The sequence below is a fragment of the Lissotriton helveticus genome, chromosome 9 (genome assembly GCF_964261635.1).
Source record: "Lissotriton helveticus chromosome 9, aLisHel1.1, whole genome shotgun sequence".
Taxonomy (NCBI): domain Eukaryota; kingdom Metazoa; phylum Chordata; class Amphibia; order Caudata; family Salamandridae; genus Lissotriton; species Lissotriton helveticus.
This window is the reverse complement of record NC_136070.1, coordinates 1,290,373,558-1,290,395,264: the sequence shown is the minus strand read 5'-3', so window position 1 is coordinate 1,290,395,264 and position 21,707 is coordinate 1,290,373,558. Positions and strand designations below refer to the sequence as shown.

Here is a 21,707-nt window from a genome sequence, read left to right as displayed (position 1 = left end):
GGCCAAGATGGTAGTCTCACAAGGCAGAGGGCCGCGGCAGCGCCAGCAGGCCAAGTCGATGGTTTCACGAGGCAGAGGGCCGCGGCAGCGCCAGCAGGCCAAGATGGGTTCACGAGGCAGAGGGCCGCGGCAGCGCCAGCAGGCCAGTCACGGATGAGTTCTTCTCGGGTCTCTCGACTCCAGGATACAACTGCCTTCCTGGTCTGGCACTGCCCCAGTTATAGGTCTGGTCCCCTTTGATGTCCGGACCCTCGCGCCTGGGGGCCGGGAGGTCCGGGATGAGGGAGTCCAGACACCCAGCAGGGGGGTGGAGCCAGCGCCCAGGGCGGCCGGGGGTGATCGACACCTGGCGGAGGGGAGCCGTTGACGATTCCTTCTCCCATTGATTTGCCAAGTGGTCACTCTGCCTCCTGGGGGGAGGTTGGTGCCCCGATGTCGGGGCCGGCCGGGCCCAGGGTTAGGGTCGAGTTGAGGCCACGCGGCCTCGTGCTGCAGTGCCCCAAGATGGCGGCCGGTTCGATGTCGTGGTGTGGATGGTGACCCGGGCCAGCTGGGTCCGGGGCTGGTGTCTTGTAGTGGAGGGATTGCAGGGTACTTCGGGTGGTCGTTTAGGGACTCTGGCTGGGGATGCAGGGAGAGCCAGGGTCCAGGTCCTACTGCGGGGAGGGGGGGCAGCCCGACCATGCGGCCTGTCCAACAAGACTTTACTGTAGATAAATACTAAAACTGATGCATTAAATAAGGGCTTAAACATAGAAGCCTTATAGTTAATTGATTGAGCTCCCGTTAGATGGAAAGCAGCTTAATTATCTGCAGCTAGTGCAAAAAGGAGCCCTACTACGGAGACAGTGGGATAGTGCTCTGCTTAAAATACAAATGTAAAGTGCTTCTAGAGTGCAGGACATAGAAGCTGAAAGGCGTGATCAGATAAGCCATATGGTGTATGAAAAGTGACCTATCTACCTTAGACTAATACAGAGAGGCATGCAGGTACGGGAGCGGCAGGCTGATAGATTTAGAGTACTTCTGGAATGCGGTAAGTCTTAGCCCAGAAATCCCTTGACAGTAGCTGTTTGCATCCTAAACTGTATATGTTTCTTAGGGCATGTATATGCGCCACATCTGCACACATGAATATTTCAGTGGTGCAACAGGGTTTCCTTTTGACACCCTTGCACCTTGAAAATTGCGAGTACTTAATGGGTACTCGCAAATTGCGAATGTCTTCCCATTTATTCCTATCGGCCTCTAGGCCCATAGAAATTAATGGGAAGGTATTCCTTAATTGCGTATCGCAATTAAGGAATATGTAGGAATCGCAATTATAGTTGCAAATCCTACATACAATGCGAGTCCTTAATAGCTATTTGCTAAAAATCGCTATTAAGGACTTGCAAAACGGTTTTATGATACATATGCCCATTTATCTTTGAGGGAATTCATTAACCCCACGCGTGCGGCGCATTTTCCCGCTGTGCGCTGACTTTTGCGAAAACCCGCGGTTCATGACGAGCTCAGCTCGTCATGAGCGTACGAGAGGCGTAACTCATGACGAGCTGAGCTCGTCATGAGCGTCGAAGGGGTTATGTATCACAAACCACCCCTCCATTTCAAACCACCTACATGGCTGCACTCTGGCACTACCTCCAGCAAGTGAGAGACATCACGAAAGTGCACTAGCCGAACGCATCGAAGGAAACGCCAACAGCTGCAAGGAGATCTTGCAGCTGTAAGAGTAAATTGCACATGCAAACTACGCACAATTGTACGTTACCTTTGTAAATAGCCCCAAACATATTCAAGTTCAGAATCAATAATGAACTTGTAACATATTAACAATAAAACAGACCCTTCAAATGGTAATTTAATTAACAATTAAGTAATAAACAAGTGACCAAATAGCCATCAAATTCACACTCCAAATGAAATATTTGTAGATAGAAAAAGCCAGTCTGCGTACAAAACAGTAGCTGCTATATAACAACCTTATTATCAATGTTCATATCTTATGAGAATCCTGGGTGAACAAACAAAACATTCCAAACATAGTAAACCTTGTGGATAAGGCGGATGAGATGAGGCCATACCCAGTGAGGTCAAGGCTTGGTGTATCTGCTTCATCACGTTCCTGTACAGTCCTTTCTGCCAATCATGCAAAAGCTTCCACTCCTCTTCCGAGAAATAGGCGGACGCTTCATAGAACGCAGCCTGGACCTGGACCAGAAAATATAACATGAAGTACTCAGCAAATTCAGTCATGGAGTTAAGATAAACACACAACATAGATCTGGCAAAATACATGTCTTGATCGAAAAGGATCTAGGTTTGTCAAACCAAATGTGATTAACAAATCCCATTTGTTGTCATATCTGGGAGTGATCCTCTACCTCGCCTTTGTTTTCTTTCTTAAATACTTTCAGTATCTCTCAGCTTCCCTCTTACCCCATTTTTGTTTGCATTTCCATCTCCGTTCCTCCCCTCTTGTCACTCAATCCGCTGGAATCTATTACGAGTAAACACAAATTGTGCTCGCTCCTACATTTGCACAAGCACTTTACACTAGATGAATCTTGGTGGTAAATTCTGGTGCACAAGTAGTGATAAAGAATGCAAACCCTGTTTGCACACATTATTACTTATTACTGATACTGTCATTAATCTGCTGCAAACATATATCCAGTACCATGAGCAAATATAATTCACATCCAAATGCTTTGCACTTTTTAATACATGATGCACCACTGCTTTTTTCACACTTAGTTATCAATGGGGTGAGGGTGTAGCCTTCTGGCTAGAGCGGTCGACCTTGAAGCAGGGGAACGGGGTTTGAGTCTTGGCAGCGATGTTCAACATCCTGTGATTCTGGGCGAATCACTTAATCTCCCCGTGCCTAACAAAAATGAATGTGTCCATCTGTGACAAAACTGGCGCTCATGTAAATATTTCTGATACCGGATATTTTTGGGTCTAGTTCGCGCTATAAGAAACTGTAAAAAAAAAATTGCCTTGTGTGTGTAGTTACTTTGTCTCCTTGTGGAGGAGGTAGGGGTGCAATGAAGATTCTAATTTTGGTGTGTATCTGGATATCATTGTATTCCCATATGTCTCTGCAAAGCTGCTAAACTTTCTTCAGGGTAGCTCACTGGGTTGAGTGTTCACAGAGACCTGTAAACCACAGGTTTGGATCCTAGGAGGCCTGAATTGCTGGTTCATTCGTTCAAGATCAACAGTACGTGCAATTTCGTTGGATAATAAGCTACAGAGCAGTAGTACATTGCAGAAGAGGAGTTTGCTGTATAGAAGGGGACAAGGTTTGCAGAAGAGATGGGACAAGGGGGCAGAAGTGCAGGTCTCTATGCCAGCCTGCTGGGTTGTCACTCTGGTCACCTTCTCTGCCTATCTCTGTACCAATGTGCTGGGCTGTCTCTCTGTTCACCGGTACGGCTATCTCTGTGCCAGCCTGTGGGAGATGCATCTATGATAACCTTCTTCTCTGCTTTCCCCGTGGCAACCTGATGAGATGCATCTGTGTTATCCTCCTTTCCTATTTCTGTAAGGCCTACAAGTGATGTATGTGCCAAACAGAGCTAAGAATCTACAATGTACTGTGCTGCCCATGTGCAAACTATGTTGTGACAAAAAAAAGGAAACTGTCTACTGCCTACTTTACTAGTCCTGTTCAAACCAACTGGGGGACTGTGCCAACCAGACAAATCCATCCATAGCCTATTGTGCCAAACATGTGACAACTTATGCTGCTAAACTGGTGCCTATATATTTATTTACATCTAGATTTTATAAAGTGCTACAAACAATGTATGACCTGTCAGAGTGCACTGAAGTGGTTGGGACAGCAAGGATATTCAGTTTCTAGTAGTGTGCATCATTGCAGACACTAGCAGTCTGCACAAAGTTGAGTTCAGCGCCAGTCAGTGAGGCTGGCTCAGGCTCCTCGCTGGGTCTCTCACATGCTTCAATCCATGTGGTGTGCCGTTCATGTTTCATTGCCTACCGTTCAGAAGTTTCAATGCATGGCATTCTTGTTTCAATATAAGGTGCATTTGCGCTTCAGCACATATCTTTCGTAGGTTTAGTTGCAGAACATTCTGGTTTCAATGCATGGCATTCACGCGTTTCTTTCACTCGCTGTCATTCATGCTCCACTGTATGTCAACTACATGTTTAATGCATGTCATGTAAATCACATCAATAAGGGAGAGTAGGGGTAAAAGGAGAAGGTCTCGTCCTCCATAATGCAATAGAAATAACCAATAACCAGGAAAAGAGTCCCTCTATTTCTAGTGCATGTCATGTTCATGTTTCAGTTCAGCAAATCTTGAAAGTCAAAGTCACCTGCATGTCTGCTGTACGTTTGCTTTTTTTGTTGCATGATGTTTATTAATTTGATTGATTGCCCGTGAGGAGCCAAGAGGCCTGGTGGGCGCAGGATTTGTTTGTTTTTGGTTTCACATCTGTTCAACAGTCCGATCAGGCTACAAAGGCAGTAGGTTAGCACCTTTCCATTTCTGGTGCTTTGCAGCAGTTTTAAGATCTTCTTAGAGTTTCTCGTTGCTCAAATGAGTATAATTTCTAATATTTTCATTGCTTGATTTTAGATTGTGAGACAGTGTCACTCATAATGGTTGAATGTCACTCATAGTCGTTGAATGACACTCATAGTCGTTGAATGTCACTCATAGTCGCTGTATGTCACTCATAGTCGCTGTATGTCACTCATAATGGTTGAATGTCAGTCATAGTCGTTGAATATCACTCATAGTGGGTGGATGTCACTCATAGTGGTTGAATGTTACTCATAGTCTTTGAATGCACTCATAGTGGTTGGATGTCACTCATAGTGGTTGGATGTCACTCATAGTGGTTGAATGCACTCATAGTCGTTGAATGTCACTCATAGTCGCTGTATGTCACTCATAATGGTTGAATGTCAGTCATAGTCCTTGAATATCACTCATAGTGGTTGGATGTCACTCATAGTGGTTGAATGTCACTCATAGTCGTTGAATGCACTCATCGTGGTTGGATGTCACTCATAGTGGTTGAATGCACTCATAGTCGTTGAATGTCATCATAGTTGCTGAATGTCACTCATAGTCGCTGTATGTCACTCATAATTACACTGAAACGATGAAAGTGTCACGCATGGCGATCTGAACCCTGGGCAGCTGTGAACATGGCATGATCTGGGCTCAGCATCAAGGTGTCTAAGAATGTGCAGGCCCCAGCAGAGTCCCCAGGGAGGGATGAAATGAGGGCGAATGATGAAATGCGGACCCACCTGACGCACTTCCGCCTCTGACATCTTGCTGCAGGGGGTCTCCCTTCCACAGGCCCTCGGTGTGGGGCGAGGACGGGTCAGTGATGGGCGAGGGGGCAAGAGGCTGGGGGGGCACGAATGGAGGAGGAGGAGGAGGCCGCTTCCTGCTGGAGCTTCCTATTGTAGACAACACTAGACCCTGTGATGCGCATGCGCGAAACAACCGAAACGCATGCGCAGTAAAAAGACACGACACGGCGCAGGTAGACGCGTTAACATTGCGCATGCGCGTGGATACACCTCACTACGCACGCGCAGAAGACACTACGTGGTGCAGATGGACGCGTCAACTTTACGCATGCGCGTCCACTACACACGCGCAGGAGAAAGACACGCTTTGGAGTGCAGCGATTCACTGCGCACGCGCGGGAGCGATATGTACACACCCGGAAGTGAGGGACACTCCCAGGGGCGGCCCAGGCGAGGCCCCGGTGCTGCCCGGGAGAGGGGGAGGGGAGGCCGGGGCTGTCCGCACACGCGAGCGCGGGGCTCGGGCCCTCAGTGCGCGTCAGGGGGAGGGGAGGCCCGGGCTGTCCGCGCACTCGAGGGTTTATTCATTTATTTTATTTGATGCGTTTTTATCTCGCGCGGACTTTACCCGAAGGCGCCAGAGGCTTCACAATAGGAACAGAACTGATACATGAGAACATTACAAGTGAAGAAATTACAAAAGCAAACGTTACATGACATGAGGCAAAAGTGACAATCGTGAGCCAACAAAGTACAAGAGGAGCAAACGGAGCATTACAGGAGGAAAGAGTGACACGTGTGCAGGTTACAAAAGCGAACAAAGTACCAGCAGAGGTGAAATGCTGCAATATAAGGAGGACACTCAAACACAAGAACAAACGTTACGTAGGCACTGGTGGCACTTGTGCAAGTATCAACAGCAAACAAAATGTAAGAGGTAGAAAACAGTGAGTTACAAGAGAAAGTGACGGGTGCATGTTACAAGAGCACCAAACACAGGTACAAGGATAATACTGCAGTAAATGGCAGAGCACACAGGGAAAGCACCACCATTGTCATGGAAAGTAGGATTTCCTATAATGGAAGGTCTTCCTTCAGATAACAGAGAGGGCAAGGATTACATTTGGAAGTGTCTTTGAAGGAGGAGAGCTTTGAGGTCCCTTTTGAAGGCCTGGGAGGAGGCGGTGGTCCGGAGCTGAGGCGGTAAGGAGTTCCAGATTCTCACTACGTTGCCTGAAAAGGATTGTGCCATCAATCTTTCCTTCTTGAAAGTGGGAGGTTCAAGCAGTAGATTTTCCGCATTACGAGATGGTCTAGAGCCTCCAGAGAGTTTCAGTTTATTCACCAGGTAGCGGGGAGAGGAGGAGTGCAAGGCTTTGTGGGTAATACAGGCAGTCTTGTAGATAGATCTTGCCTCAATGGGAAGCCAACGGAGGGTGGATAAAATGGTTATGATGTGGTCACTTCTTTTGGCCCCATAGATGAAACGAGCCGCTGAGTGGAGAACAGATCTAAGGGGGGACAGGTGGGATTTGGGGAGGCCAGTCAGAAGAGAGTTGCAGCAGTCCAGTCTGGAGAGAACCAGCAATTGGACCAGGGTTTTAAGGTCATGCACTGGGAAGAAGCGACGAATCCCCCAAAGAAGGCGCAGATGGTATCGAGCAGACTTTGCAATGGAATTGATGTGGGGGGTTAGGTTGAGTTTTTTGTCGAGAATGACACCAAGGGATTTTGCGCTGTCGGCAATGATCGGTTTAGTGTTCAGTAGATTCAACTGATCCATCCATGATTGAACCAGGGAAGGAGAAAGTGAGGAGGAGAGGAGGAGGAATTCAGTTTTAGAGGGATTCAGAATCAGTTGATGGTCAGACGCAGGCTATAGGGGCCAATGGAAGAAGCAAGCAGGGTATCCAGTGGATCCTCTGCCAGGGTCTCCTTACACAGGGTCTTGGCCAAGCACCTCCCTGGGAGTCACCAGAGCTTCTCTTCGTAAAAGGCCATTGGCTAGAATTAGAATTCTACCCATGGTCCCCTCCATGTCCTCAGATCAAAGCTCTCTTGCTGCTCTTCTCCTAAGTGAAGTGGGGAGAATAAGGAAAGGTTCTCCCCTTAAACGTGCCCTCCCTTAATGCTTCTAATTCATCTTCCGCAATAACCAAGTTGCCGGGAGGCCCCCTATCCGTGAAAAGCTTGTTGCATTATAATACCCAAGACACTAAAGACCATGGCGTTGCAGAACACATCGCCTCCGTGGTTTGGTCTCTTTGGCTATGTGGGCTGTTGGGTACTTCTTTCCTCACAAATGCTCAGTTGTTTTGGTTTACGCTTCTATTTTTTCTCTCTTTCAGACTCTGATTCCTGCTTTGCGTCTTGCATCATTTTCCACTCTGGTGCACTGGATTCCTTCCTTATATGGACACCGCTCCACTCTTTGTTTTCTTCTGCTTTCTCTTATCTGGCCGGTCGTTTTGCGATAACTCCTTTTCTTCTCTCCTTGTCCCACAGCAGGACATCCTTCAACGCTAATTATCCATAAATGGTGGTGCTTACCGGAAATGCTCTTAAGGTCGATTCAGTATCAGTGTTTTTTGATTATGCAAGCACACCTTTTCCTAGTACACCATCAAAAGGTGAGTAATATCACATTTTCTGACTAGCATGTCAAGACTTTCTAATCCTATTAACCCTTTGGGTGCTCATGACGGAACCATTCCATCATGAGCACATGCTCAGAAAATCCCTCTGCTGCAGACAGCAGAGCGATTTCCCATTTTAGTTTTGCCTTGGGAGGTGGGGCAGAGCTTCCCCGACCTCTCCAGGCCAATTTTTGTATTTCCTTGCAATGACGATCACGACCAAGGCGCGTTATCGTAATTCCAATGAAACAGAAACTAAGTTTTATTTTCGGTGCTGTGGGACTATCTCAGTCCCGAGCACCGAAACGGATGGGAGATGTATCGTTTGAACTCCCCTTTCCAATGGTACCTTTCCCTAGTGGATCCTTGCTTGGGGATCACCCCAGGAGGGCGGTCCCCAAGCAGGGATCCACCCACTAGCACCAGGGAGGGGGGAGCAGTCCCATGGGCAAGGGCCTTTGCTCCCCCATATTTGTTTGGACATTAGTCTTTCTGACCCCTCCCCCACCCAAGGGGCAGAAAGCCCACTAGAAACCAGGGATTTTAAAAAAATTGATGAAGGGGTAGGGGCTGCCCAATAAGGGCACGGCAATGCTCCCATGCCACCAGATAAATGTCAGTCTTGGGGCAGAAAGCCCACTAGAAACCAGGGATTTTTTATATTGATGTTGGGGTGGAGGATGCCCATAATGGGCATGAAAATGCCCCCACCCCCAAAAAAATGCAAGTCTTTCTGCTCCGCCCAGGGGAAGTAGCCCCTGATATGTCCCCGGGGGTGGTGGGGGCAGAAAGTCCACTAGGCACCAGGGATTCTTTTTATGATGGGGGGGTGGGGGCTGCCCAGAATGGGTATCATAATGCCCCCACCCCAAAAACAATTACCACAGTCTTTCTGCCCCTCCCTGGAGTCATATTGGGGCAATCGCCCCTTATCTGCCCCCTGGGGGCCAGAGAGCCCACTAGGCCTCAGGAAATATATATATTTATTTAATTCAGGAGTGAGGTCAGTCCGGAATGGGCATGCCAATGCCCACACCTCCCCCAAAAATACCACAGCCTTTCTACCCCCCCAGCAGCCCCTGATCTGCCCCCGGTGGAGGGGGCAGAAGCCCACTTTATGTGTGGGGGTTGCCCAGAATGGGCATACCAATGCCCCCCCCAAAAAGAATAGCCACTCCCTTTTTGCCCCCCTTGGGGGCATATTGGGGCAAACACCCCTTCCCCCAATTCATCCTCCATGGCAGCAGAAAGCCCACTACGCACAGACTTGTCTTTAGGAATGGGCCTACCTGTGGACTTTGGGCCCTAGCACAGCTGGCACAAAGGGAAACCTAGCAAACCTGTACATTTTTTAAAACTAGACACCAAGGGGAATCCAAGAAGGGGTGACTTGTGTGACTCTCACCAGGTTCTGTTTCCCAGAATCCCTTGCAAACCTCAAACTTTGAAAAAAACAACAACATATTTTCCTAACATTTCTGTGATTGAAAGTTCTGGAATCTGCATGGATCCACAAATTTCCTACCACCCAGCGTTCCCCCAGGTCTCCCAATAAAAATGGTGCCCCCCTCGCGTGGGTGGGTCAAGTACCCGCAGCAGACAAGGACCCAAAACATATTGAGGAGACATCGAAATTACCTATCGCAAAACAGCCGGGTTTTGCAAGGGGATTCACCTGGGTTTTTGGCCCCGGGCTCGGCGAGGAACTTTAATATTTTGTAGTCAGTTTTAGATGGTGGATAGAGGTTAGTAACTTAATTAAATGTGACCACATCATGTCTACTATTTTTTAAAAAGGGACCTAGTATTCTGTGCCCGTCATCTTGTCTTATTTTTATTTGTTCAATGAGGTGAAGTAAATTCTTGGCAGCTGAGACAGAATCTTCCTGATCATGAATATCTGTATTTGAATTTGAATTTGAATTTTAAAATATTTATAGAGCGCTCTTATACCGAAAACGGTTTCATGGCGCTAGATAGCCGAGGATCAGTGGGAAGCGGATTAAGCTGCGACGGATCTGGAGAACAAGAAGGTCTTCAATTGCTTACGAAACTCCAGATAGGAGGGAGACATCCTGAGGGCAGGTATGTTTCGAAGAAAAGATCCATAAGTTGCAAAACGTTGGCTAAACCCATTAGTGGAGTTTCTGTAATTATTTTAGCCACATTTAGCTAAAGGAATCAGTCTCATTGGTTATCTTGCGTAGCAGTAGTAAAACAGAGGTATTCTCCCAAACATTTATTCAGTCTTTCAATTTGTCCAGTCTCCAGTTGTGCAGATGAAAACCTAGGGTCTTTGCTCTTTAAATACCTTGAGAGCATATGTACAAGTCCCTATCGCCACCACAACGTCACTTTTTATGACGTGGTAGCGATGGGGCTGTGCCTTGTTTACGAGGCAGCATTAAGCCTCTTAACGTGGCTTAAGGCTGCCTTGTACATAAGACCCCTTCCACGCAATGCTTGGTGTGAAAGGGGTGGGCAGTGGGTGTTGCGGTGGGCGATCCAACGCGACACCCATTGATTTTGAAGCTGCCCCTATTCACAAGGGCAGTGTAAATAGGAGGTAGCGGCAAAATTAAGACCAGGGGAAACCTGGGGCCAGATCTATGACCATTTCATTTAGTGCCTCGCAATTTGCGACACATTGCCAGTCGCAAATAGCGAGGCGCTAAATTAAATGTACAACAGTGTGTTTAACACTGTTTGCGGTTCCCAATGGGGTTGCAAATTGCAAGGCTCATTAATATTAATGAGCCTCTCTCAATTTGCGAGCCCATTGGGAATGCCAGCCCTCCCAGGGATGGTGGCCTGCTGGGCTCAGCAGGCCACCATGTCTGGGATAAAACTGCTGTTAAATAAAGCAGTTTTACTTTAAATGCAGCCCGTTTCCCATAAAAAATTATTTTGAATGGATTTGCAATGGGGAAGGGGTCCCCTCCTTCCGATTTGCGAATACATTACCATCTACTTGAAGTAGGTGGTAATTGCGAGTGTTTTGCTACCGCAATTGCGGTCGCAAAACATTTGTACATGGTTTTGAGACTCGCTATTTGGAAGGGAACGCCCCTTCAAAATCACGAGTCGCAAAACCTATTTAGCAAGTTGCAAAAAAAGTGAGAGTCGCTAAATAGGCTATGTACATGGACTATAGGATTTTGCATGCACAAACGGGTTCGCAAAACCGTTTGCGCATGCAAAAATGGGTCGTACATCGGGCCCCTGGTCTTAATTTGGCGAAACGATGAGGAATGCATTATTTCTCCTGGGCAGCACACATGGAAAAAGCAAAAGGTCCCCCTTCCTGTACATAAACAATCTTTAAAAAAAAAGCCTTTTTGTTACTGCCCTTCCATGTGTGCAGCATTAAGCAGCATGCATAGAAGTTACAAAACAGCATTTAAAGATTGTTTATGTGTAGGAAGGGGGATCTTTCTATACATAAACAATCTTTCCCTGCATGCAGACACCCTTGCACTATGGTGCAAGGGTGTCGGTGTTGGCACTACACTACTAAGTGTAGTGCCAAAGCAGGCCGAAAATGCAGGGCTGCACCATATCCTTGTAAATATGGGGCAGCCTTGTGTTTCTGAAGTGGCAGAGTGAGGCGTTAAGCCTTGACGGCTAATGCCCAACTCCGCCACTTCCTTGTGCATAGTCTTTCGCACAAAAACTCCACAACTTTAAATACATTTCAAACCACAAGCTGAAATGTTCTTACTTGGAAGACCATGAAGAAGAAAAATGTCAGTAAAAAATCAGAGCCATTTCAGCAGCAGTTGGATTTTTAGGCATTGCAGAAAAATGTGTCATCTTGGTTTAAGAGTTGATGGTCACCATGATTGTAGTACAACCATCTGAAGGGGAAACACCAACTATAAAATTGGTTGACAAAAAGTCCCAGGGCCTAGATGGTATCATAAGTAGGCGAACCGTGATGCCATTTCAGTACACACATTCAAAGATTCTTGGAAGGAACAAATAATTTATTTTCATAGAATTACAGCCCATCAACAATTTGAGTTTGAGAATTGTCGTCAGGCTTAAACCAACCGTAGGTTCTAGAATGTTTGGTCATCTAGAAAGAAAGAGGTCACGTTTGCAAGAAAAATGCCTTTGTAAAAAGAAACAGTTCGTTCATTGGTGGCAGCTCTCTGTCTGCAAATGACATGAAAGGCAGTCTGCAATGATATTATGATTGACAGGAACAAACATATTTAGAAAGTCAGACCCTCCGGCTGTTGCAGAACTTGTAAATTTAATGATTTGTTTGAATGATCCACAATGATGAGCTCTTGATAACACGTGTCCCTTCGATGAGGACATCCTTCAGGCTCCTTTCTTATTAAGAGTAGTTTTGTTCAAATGGTGTTAATTTAATTGAATTATAAATCATAGGATGTCCTTCACCTGATGAATATGGTCGCCCCTTGGCTCCTAGAGCATGAGCCAGAAGCATCGGTTCAGTGCTGCCTGTGTGTTGAAGACCAGGGGGCATGTTACCAAGGGTGGCGATAGGCAATTATCGCCGGTTTAGGGGCCGTTTTCGGGCGCTAAGCGGCGATAATTCTATTGCTCTATTAGCAAGCTGTCGCTAACTGATGTTAGCGACAGCTTTTAGGCGATAGCGAGCGGTTTGGGGCCCGCTTTGCATGTCAGCGATATTTATCGCTAATGATATGCAAAGTGGGCGTACCCAACCAGTTAGCGACTGAAAGCAGTCGCTAACGTCGCTATCGCCTATTATCAAGGCAGGCGTAGCGATGGAAATATTCCCGCTATCGCCAAAAACCAACGCCTGCTCAGACCAGTTCTTAGCCATGTTATCCAATGAGAGGTGGATAATATGGCTAAGAGCATTTTGTTGCTAATGCATGAATATCGCTGTATTCTCAGCGATATTCACGCATTTCGCCTGATTTTTATCGCTTTTGAGATAAACCTTGCTAATAGCAAGTTATCTCAGCGATAAAAACTGGTGATGCGCGGCGATAAAAATATTGCCGCTAACCCTACTTAGCGATAAATATCATTATTTGTTGGTAATATGCCCCGAGGTGCTCTTGTGAATTCTTTCTTGAACTATGAAAAGGAATCAGGAGTGTTTATGGTTGATGGAAAAATGTAAACTTTTTTCAGTAAATCTGTTACAGGAGTAACCAGGCCAATTATGTATGAGTTTGCGACAGTAATTAGCTAAGCCCTTAAGCCCAAGGAGCTTTGCGGTTCCCTAACAGTTTTAGGCCATTCTAACGCGGCTCTAACTTTCAGACTGCCCTTCGCTGTTCCTCTAGCGGAAAAGGCATAAGTCAAATAATCAATTGAGGTTTGATGAAAACCACATTTCTCTGGTTTAACCAGTAAACGACGCAATAAACGTAATACTTCCCTTGGGAATATTACGTTGTATTTGTTTTATTTTTCTTCATGAGAGGAACATAACGGTGATAAGCTTGTTGAAAGTCTGTATAAGTGTCTGATGGTCCCGTGCCCACTGAGACACAAACATGGCGCGTCCTTTAACCGCATGCGTGCGGGCGGAATTCCGCTCGTACGCTGAGATTTTTAAAAGCGCATGTTACGTGACGAGCTGGGCTCGTCATCAGCGTGCTAGGAGGCTACGCCATGACGAGCCCAGCTCGTCATCAGCGTGGAAGGGGTTAATGAAGGTTCCTTGTAGCCAAGAGAAGGAGGAGACCAGAAGAGACAATAATTGGGTGGTTCATGAGGGATTCCTTCTTCTGTCTCTTTCAGATAGTCGACCTCAATTGAGTTACTGACGTAGGTTCATCTTCCTTCTCTGATATTGAAGGTGGTATTTTAGGAAAAGGTCTGAGAGGAAGCCGGGAACTCGATAATTCCTTATTTTGTTGCCTTCTTTATTGTATTCTTCTTTCTATCTGTATAGATTTTATCAATTCATGAAGAGAGTCACTTCTGGAGATTCTTTCAAGATGGTCTTTTAGTTTCTCCTTATTTCAAATATTAAAAAATTCCTAGGCAACTCTTACTCTGCAGAATGGCAGATACAACAGCAATAAGGATAGTAACAGAATCTACAGTGTACTAAATTATTAACGACAACATGTATAAAAAAGCATTGTTCATTTATTATTATTTAAAATAGTGTATATTTTTAAAAAAGAAAACAGGTAAAAAAAACAATTTAATTATCAAACAAAGTAATCACAACATATAACAAAATGTAGGGCAAAAAGATAATACAAAACAATAATCAAGGTTAAATATACATTCAATTATAAGATACAATACAAAAAATTGAACACATCAAAGTGGGTAGGATGTTGATCTCTTTTAGTTTCTCCTTCAACCCTTTGCGAAAAGCAGTCAATGCGGCTGAATCGAACCAGTCGGATTATGAGCCGAGGCCTTGAATCGGGTCTTGAACGTTCGAGGGTCCAGATTTCCTTGGGTAAAATCTATAATTTACATACATAATCTGAAATATAAAGTAACAGTCCCTGCAACTCCTGCTTTACACAAAAATTAAAAACAGCATCTGATTGAATTTTTTTATGCAGTGCTGTCTTCTGGCAAAAGACAGTGGATTTATGCCAGAATTCGCTTTCCTGCCAACAACACAAATCAGGCAGGAACCTGCAGTGATACTTATTACATAACAAAAAACCTGCAATCAGCCGTATGCTGAATTCTGTTTGATGAAAATTAGGTACAGCCTGAAATCACTCTCAAGACATGGAGCAAGTTGTCATCTAAGCAACAGTACTTTCAAATGTTTTTTGGTTAAAAAAAAAAAAAGATGCTCATTTGAAGTTTGGTGATTGGCTTGGCTGTCACAGCTGTGGCGCCCATCAGATGTAGCATAACCTGCTGGTTTGGTGTTTGTTTATCCATGGCACGCATGCTCCAGCGAAAAACGCCAGCTATTCTGCCATGTCATGGCAGCATAAAAGACCTAAGAGTGTTTTTGTTTACATTTTTCATTTTGTTTTCCAAAGACCAACTCTCAAAGTTGTGGTATTCTTCTGGAAAGTTAAAAAAAAAAGTTTCTCACATGCATAGAGTTTTATCCCAGGGCATAAGGTACATTTGTGACGTTTCCTTCCCGGGACAGCCATGAATACATGTGTCAACTGGCCCGCCCTAAAAACTGTGGGTATTGTTATGCCTTCATCACTGTGGTCAGGCCTCCACAGAAGATGTCTTAAAGGCACATCCGACAGCAGCTCTGCTTAAAGAAAACCACCGTGTGCAGATATCCATGGGAATCAACAGACTATACAGCTTCAAAAGAAAGAACCAGGCAGATAAAATGTGTTTCAAGTGGAAATCAGTCCACAAAAGCCACGCATGTGATAAAATGCCTCCTCCGACTCATACAAATGTACATCTCTGGAGGGGCCAAGGAACCTTTTCTGGGATTTGCAGGACTCCTCGGGTTCAACACTACAGGATGCTTTAGCATTGTGCGCAGTCAGAGAGACAGCGCTCTCACCCAACCACTCAAAGCAAAATGGCGGCTCTGGTTGGCAAAGGGCTGTCCGTGGGCTCCCAACTTTGCCTTCATGGGTAGAGTCACGAGAGAAAATCAGCAGAGCTCTCAAACATGTGAAAATGTAAAAGTGTGGCCTGGGGGCGATGTGAGATGGCTGTAGGTTCTTTACTCCCTCGCTACAAGTTGGGTGACACCGCAGACCCTTGACCCATTTCCCAATGCAAACGTGTTTCCCCTGGTGACAGTGGGTGCCTGTGGGGTCCTGGCTGCCCCTTCCTTTGTACAGGCCGAGTGGCACAAGGCGGTGGAGCTCTCATTCGATTCCCAAAAGTTGAAAGTGTGGCTGAGGCCAGTTGTGGTTGTCAGTGGAGTCCACCGCGTCCTGTCCCTTGATGAGGGCCGGCTGGTTCTTCACAAGGGATAAAGCCACACATGATGCTGAGTCTTCATGGAGTGCCTGTGTGCACCGTCCATGGTGGTTTCTCGAGCCCAAACATGTGTCCCTTGCTGGACACCAGCTCCACCGAGAGTTGGTGCCCGAGGGTGCAGGGGAGCAACTGAGAAGACATTCTCCTTTGGTGGCCCACCTGCTCTACAAGCAGAATCATGCAACAGCCCAACCATCCGTACAGTATACAAAAGCGATGGATGGAATGCTTCAATTAATCTCAGCCACTGGTAATTAATCGGGCACGTCCCAGTCGATCGTTAGTTTGCACGCCACGCCACCTCAGCTTGCACACAGTCATATGCAAATCAGCCTTGGCTCTATTCCAATAGGAACAGTCCAGCCCGAGCTCTCAGAGCCTCACTAAACCGGAACACAAGCAAAGCAAGACCAGTTCTGCCCAGACTGGGGCTCGTCAGCCGGGTGCAGCTTGGGTCCATAATGATAACAGTGGAATGGAATACGGCCTGAGTGACAGGCAAAGGCTGAGATTAATTCAAGCATTCGATCCATCACCTTGTTGCCGTTCACTATCCTCAGTATAGGACACCTAATCAATACATCAGGACTGATAATTAGATGTACAGAAGGCCTGATAAATGTGGACCTATCAACATGCGAAGGGCATTTAAAAAACAAAGAGTCACGGGTCTCACCATTTGTGTGTATTGGTGACATAATGTCTATGAGACAGCTACAACTTTGTCTATCGAGACATAAATGACCTCGGGCGCTGGGACCCGGGGAGTGACAAAACTATAAGTAAAGTAAGTACCAGTGGAACAGACAGGAGTTGAATAGTCACCCCCCTGGAGAGGCATGTACCAAAATATCAGGCTGCACACTGTTTGTACTTTTACTGTTTAAGAAGCAATTTCAAGGCCCATCCTGAGACATTACTTTACCACTGTCACATCTGTAAAGTAAAGCGAAGAGCGAACAGTCATACCCAAAATAAATCATCACCCAACAATGGCACTGTTCCTAGCCAAGTGATTTTCAAAACATGCCTGAGAAAATGTCACCTTAATTTATTAATTGTGTATGCTTGCTAGCACAATGTCTGCACATTCAGTACTCATTCTGGGCCTTTTATTTAACGTGTTGTGCTTGATTCTAGTTTTATTTCACCTTTATGCATTTGTCAGGTGTTTCTAACTGCAGCTCTTTAATGTTGTATTCTGTACACAGTTAAAGACTTTAAGGCTGCTGTCACAAGTTCAGAACTAAATTCGGATACCTGGTTAAGCACAGGTTTGCGAAAGGATCAGAATTCTGAGTTGTGTGATAATTATGTTATGTTGATTTGTCGAGCGTGCGATCTCCAGGGAGGGCATCACACCCTGAAATTATCCGCAGGCAGATTCAGCGCAGAAAACCTGCAGAAAATTATAATGGGAAAAGACCCAGAAAAATAAGAAAAACAAGGGAATTCAATGGGCGAAAATCCCAATAGTGGATGTTATGCCTCCTTTTCAGGTTTTGAAAGCTAGGAATATAAGTTAATTACCACACCTGGTAAATAACACAGCCCAGGCTCGTGGTATTTAAAGGATGAGGTAACTACCAAACCACATTCTGCGAAACTGGTAATGAAAGCCATAGTGTGTAAGTATATTAAATTAATAAACATTATTTGCACCTAATCATCAACACCTTTAAATGTTACCCACCATACAGAATGTATACAATTGCTTATTCAAGGCCAAGCTCCATGATTACAACAGAAGAAACAAAATTAATTACTGAAAAAGGTTTCAGACAATATTGATTTAGCTTTGACTGGTTGAATCCTTCACACCTTTCTTTCTCGGGTTTGTGACATCTGTGCTGAAGGTACCTGCCAACAGAAACAACAAGATGAACTTTCCACAAAGTACTTTACTCAGAATATTTGCATCTAAGATGGCAATCTGTTTTGGATGTGTATTTTCTGATGTGCAATAAGATTTCCCTTCCGATTGAAGCTTTTCTCACACTCAGTACACTGATATGGTTTCTCTCCAGCGTGGGTTGCTTGATGTCTGCTTAGAATCCCCTTCTGGCTGAAGCTTTTTTCACACATGTTGCAATGATATGGCCGTTCGCCTGTGTGTGTTCGCATGTGGACTATAAGATTGTCGTTCCTAATGAAGCTCTTTTCACATTCATTACATTGGTACGGTCTTAGGCCCAAGTGTATTCTCTTGTGCTTAAAAAGAGTGTCCTTCTTACTAAAACTTTTATCGCACATAACACAAGAGTAGTGGCTCTGGCCTTGTATGTTTGATTGACATGTGAAATGTTGGTGGTTTGTGTTTGTCTCACAGTCATCATATCCTTCTGATCTTTGTATTTGAGGATTTTCCTGAAGCAAATGGAAAAGTGCGGTCTTACTGAAACCACTGTTGCATTGAGAAGTTTCATCAGCTTCTAGTTCTTGAGGAATGTCTGGCCACAACTGGCGATGATAAAGTCCTTCAGTCTCCGGAACATGAAACATTTTTACTTTGTCGTTTCCAACTGGCATTTCTTCTGATGCTGTTGCAGGATTTGATTTAAAAGTTTCAGATTTTCTTTTTTTCCTCATTTCTGGCTCATCTGTTGAATTAAAACAAGAATAAACAAATGGCATTGTTAAATGTTAGATATATGAGAATGACACATTATATGCAAATTTTAAGTATGATTAAAGACAGAATAAACACAAACCATATTGAAATATCTGTTTTTATTTATGAAATTGATGCACACTGTTTTGTTAAGATGTTGCCTTACTTTAAAAAGCATTCAAGTACAAGATTCTGAACAAATGTATGAAAAGTGAAAGGAAAGGTTACTTACTTGTCACTGAAATTTTAGTTCTTAGTCATAGATAATCTCCACAAATCCATCAACAGTAGAATATCTATAAGCCTGTGTTTTATCTACATATGAAAACTTATTAAATAAAAGGAAACATCCACATTCGCTGTTCACTACTGCAGGGCCTATTTCTCCCATAGGTTAACATTGGGGTTACCTTTCTACACTTTATAAGTGTAATTTCTGATTGGGAAAAGATAGACTTTTCAAGTTTGGTATCTCTAGACTCACAATCTAGAAAGTTGCCATTTCCTTACTTTTACCATTCTGTGTCTTCTACCTGTCTCCAATAGACATCTGTGGTGGGTGACAATGGGAACTTAGTTGTGACTTGATGGGCTTTAATGGTCATTAACTGAATCGATGGAGGGGCGGAGCTAAGCATTGTCTCACTTACACCTGAATAGACTGTGCCTGTCCCCAGACAAAGGGCTGCATACCTCCCCTGAAGTGAGTCCGGAGTCAGGGCAGGGACTTTGTGCACTTCAAAGGCCTCTCTTTGTAGTCTCCCCCACTTCAAAGGCACAACTGAGTATAAGTCCTGGACCTCTGACACCACAAACCCAGTACACATCTGGACCCGAAGATACTCTGCCAGGAAGAAGAACTGCTGTGCTGCTGAAAGGACTGTCACTCTGCTGGACTCCTGCTTTCCTGTACCTGCCCAGCTGCCATCTGCCCTCCTTGCCTGGGAGTGAAAAGGACTGGACCTGAATCTCTGCACCCCACAACTAAAGTCACTCCAAAGGTTTGCTGGCTTGCCTCCTGTTATGAAGTCTCAGGGGCATCAAAGACTTCCATCTACAGCAGACTCTGTCAACTGTGACTTCTGCCTTGCCAAGTAGTGCCTAGTCAGTCCTTGACCACTGGAAGTGAGTTTTCCTGATATTTTCATCAAACTCCAAGCATTGCATCTCTCCTCAACCCGAATGCATTGCCGCTGCCATCGAGGACATCAAATTGACAGCTGCACCGGTTCTATGTCGATGCATCACCTACCTTGGAAGAAGCTGACACATCACGAATTACGCTGCTTGGAACCGACGCATTGCTTACATCCAGAGGGATCAACACCGACGCATTGCCTCCTCTGCTCCATGCATCAGGTACCGTCAATGGCGCAACAAGACACTTTTTTCAGTAAGTAAACAAAAGAAGGGGGTTCCCCGTGGGTTCCTTATGGATATAGGCAGGCCATAGGGGGGAAAAACCATCAATAGAACAAAAAAGAACACCCTGCCTAGGGATATAGTGGCCCTTATTAGAGGGTCCAACTGATATATGAACTGGGGTGATTAGACCAGAAGCCGACACTGTACACAACAAACAACAAGGTCAATTTAAGCAGGCTCCACCAAAGATATATTGAGAAAATATATGTTTTTATTTTTCTTATAATTCAGGTAACACAACATTTTTTTTGGGGATAGGAAATAAATTATACTTTGGTTTCACATGATATGTTTTAGGGCATAAAAAGAACAGATCCTGATCTGATAACAAAGAAGCAAATAGGAAAATAATACCACTACATTAAGACCTACCCAGTAACAACCACACTGCAAACACACTTACACATTCACTCATATATTCTCTTACTCTATCTCATTCTATCATTCAACTTTCAATCTTTCATCCGTTCTTCTAATCCTGGCGTATGTAACACATCAAAATTCAATATGTTCCATAAATCGGGATGTTATTCCAGGCAGATGACTGTTACAACGGTTCCTGGAGTTCTTAGGACAAAGAACCGTGTTCCTGGGGACATGAGCCTACTGGTTTTCCCGTCTCCCAGGATAGGCCGATCGATCCAGTCGGCGGAACCCCATATAAAGAAACGAGCACCGTTTTGGAGGAATCCTCCTGCTCTGCCATTTCACGTAGCAGTGGGCCGACCGGTGCTGTCGGCGGACCCCCATCTAAAGAAACGAGTATCGTTTTTAAGGAATCTTCCCACCCCGTCACCCCCCGGAGCAGTGGGCAGAGTTGAGAAGGAACCCCACCTTAGAAACACTTATCCACTTAAGAAAGCCAGTAGGATCCGGAGTGAAGGGCATCCTATCCGACAGGAAACGGGGTATCGCAGTGCACACCGGTGTCGCCGGAGAACGATTGAAAAACTCTATCATTCGGGTCCACAAAGTCCAGTCTCCGCTCATCCAACGTTTGGACGCATTGCCTCAAGAATTCACAGGTCCAATACCCCTGGAGACCTGTGAAGTATAAAAGATATACACCTATCCCTCTGTGCAGTAGTTCCTATTATATTCTTGTGGTCTCCTGCTATATATATAAATATACAGATTTTATGCTTGTGTCCCTCCCAGTACACTCCCCCTAGCCCTGACGAAGGTGTGGCCTTATTGGCTTGTCACCGAAACGCGCGTCGGCTCATGTCCCCAGGAACACGGTTCTTTGTCCTAAGAACTCCAGGAACCGTTGTAACAGTCATCTGCCTGGAATAACATCCCGATTTATGGAACATATTGAATTTTGATGTGTTACATACGCCAGGATTAGAAGAACGGATGAAAGATTGAAAGTTGAATGATAGAATGAGATAGAGTAAGAGAATATATGAGTGAATGTGTAAGTGTGTTTGCAGTGTGGTTGTTACTGGGTAGGTCTTAATGTAGTGGTATTATTTTCCTATTTGCTTCTTTGTTATCAGATCAGGATCTGTTCTTTTTATGCCCTAAAACATATCATGTGAAACCAAAGTATAATTTATTTCCTATCCCCAAAAAAAATGTTGTGTTACCTGAATTATAAGAAAAATTAAAACATATATTTTCTCAATATATCTTTGGTGGAGCCTGCTTAAATTGACCTTGTTGTTTGTTGTGTACAGTGTCGGCTTCTGGTCTAATCACCCCAGTTCATATATCAGTTGGACCCTCTAATAAGGGCCACTATATCCCTAGGCAGGGTGTTCTTTTTTGTTCTATTGATACTTTTTTCAGTAAGACAAGGTATCCGACCCGTGCTCAA

General features: G+C 44.9%; 2 protein-coding genes across 3 annotated transcripts in view; both read right to left on the bottom strand.

Moving 5' to 3' along the window:
• The window catches only part of LOC144782520 (zinc finger protein 783-like), a 63,020-nt gene extending 57,541 nt beyond the window's left edge, over window positions 1–5,479 (bottom strand). The window contains exons 1-2 of the mRNA XM_078661927.1: window positions 5,300–5,479; window positions 2,088–2,214 (exon numbers count right to left, since the gene is read on the bottom strand). Coding sequence (XP_078518053.1) covers window positions 2,088–2,214; window positions 5,300–5,323 — 151 coding nt within the window. The 5' untranslated portion in view covers window positions 5,324–5,479. The remainder of the gene's footprint in view (window positions 1–2,087; window positions 2,215–5,299) is intronic.
• An 8,556-nt stretch (window positions 5,480–14,035) lies between these two features.
• Window positions 14,036–21,707, bottom strand: part of LOC144782521 (uncharacterized) — a 65,960-nt gene continuing 58,288 nt past the window's right edge. For both annotated transcript variants that reach the window (XM_078661928.1, XM_078661929.1), the window contains one exon: window positions 14,036–18,449. In XM_078661928.1, coding sequence (XP_078518054.1) covers window positions 17,770–18,449 — 680 coding nt within the window. In that variant the 3' untranslated portion in view covers window positions 14,036–17,769. The remainder of the gene's footprint in view (window positions 18,450–21,707) is intronic.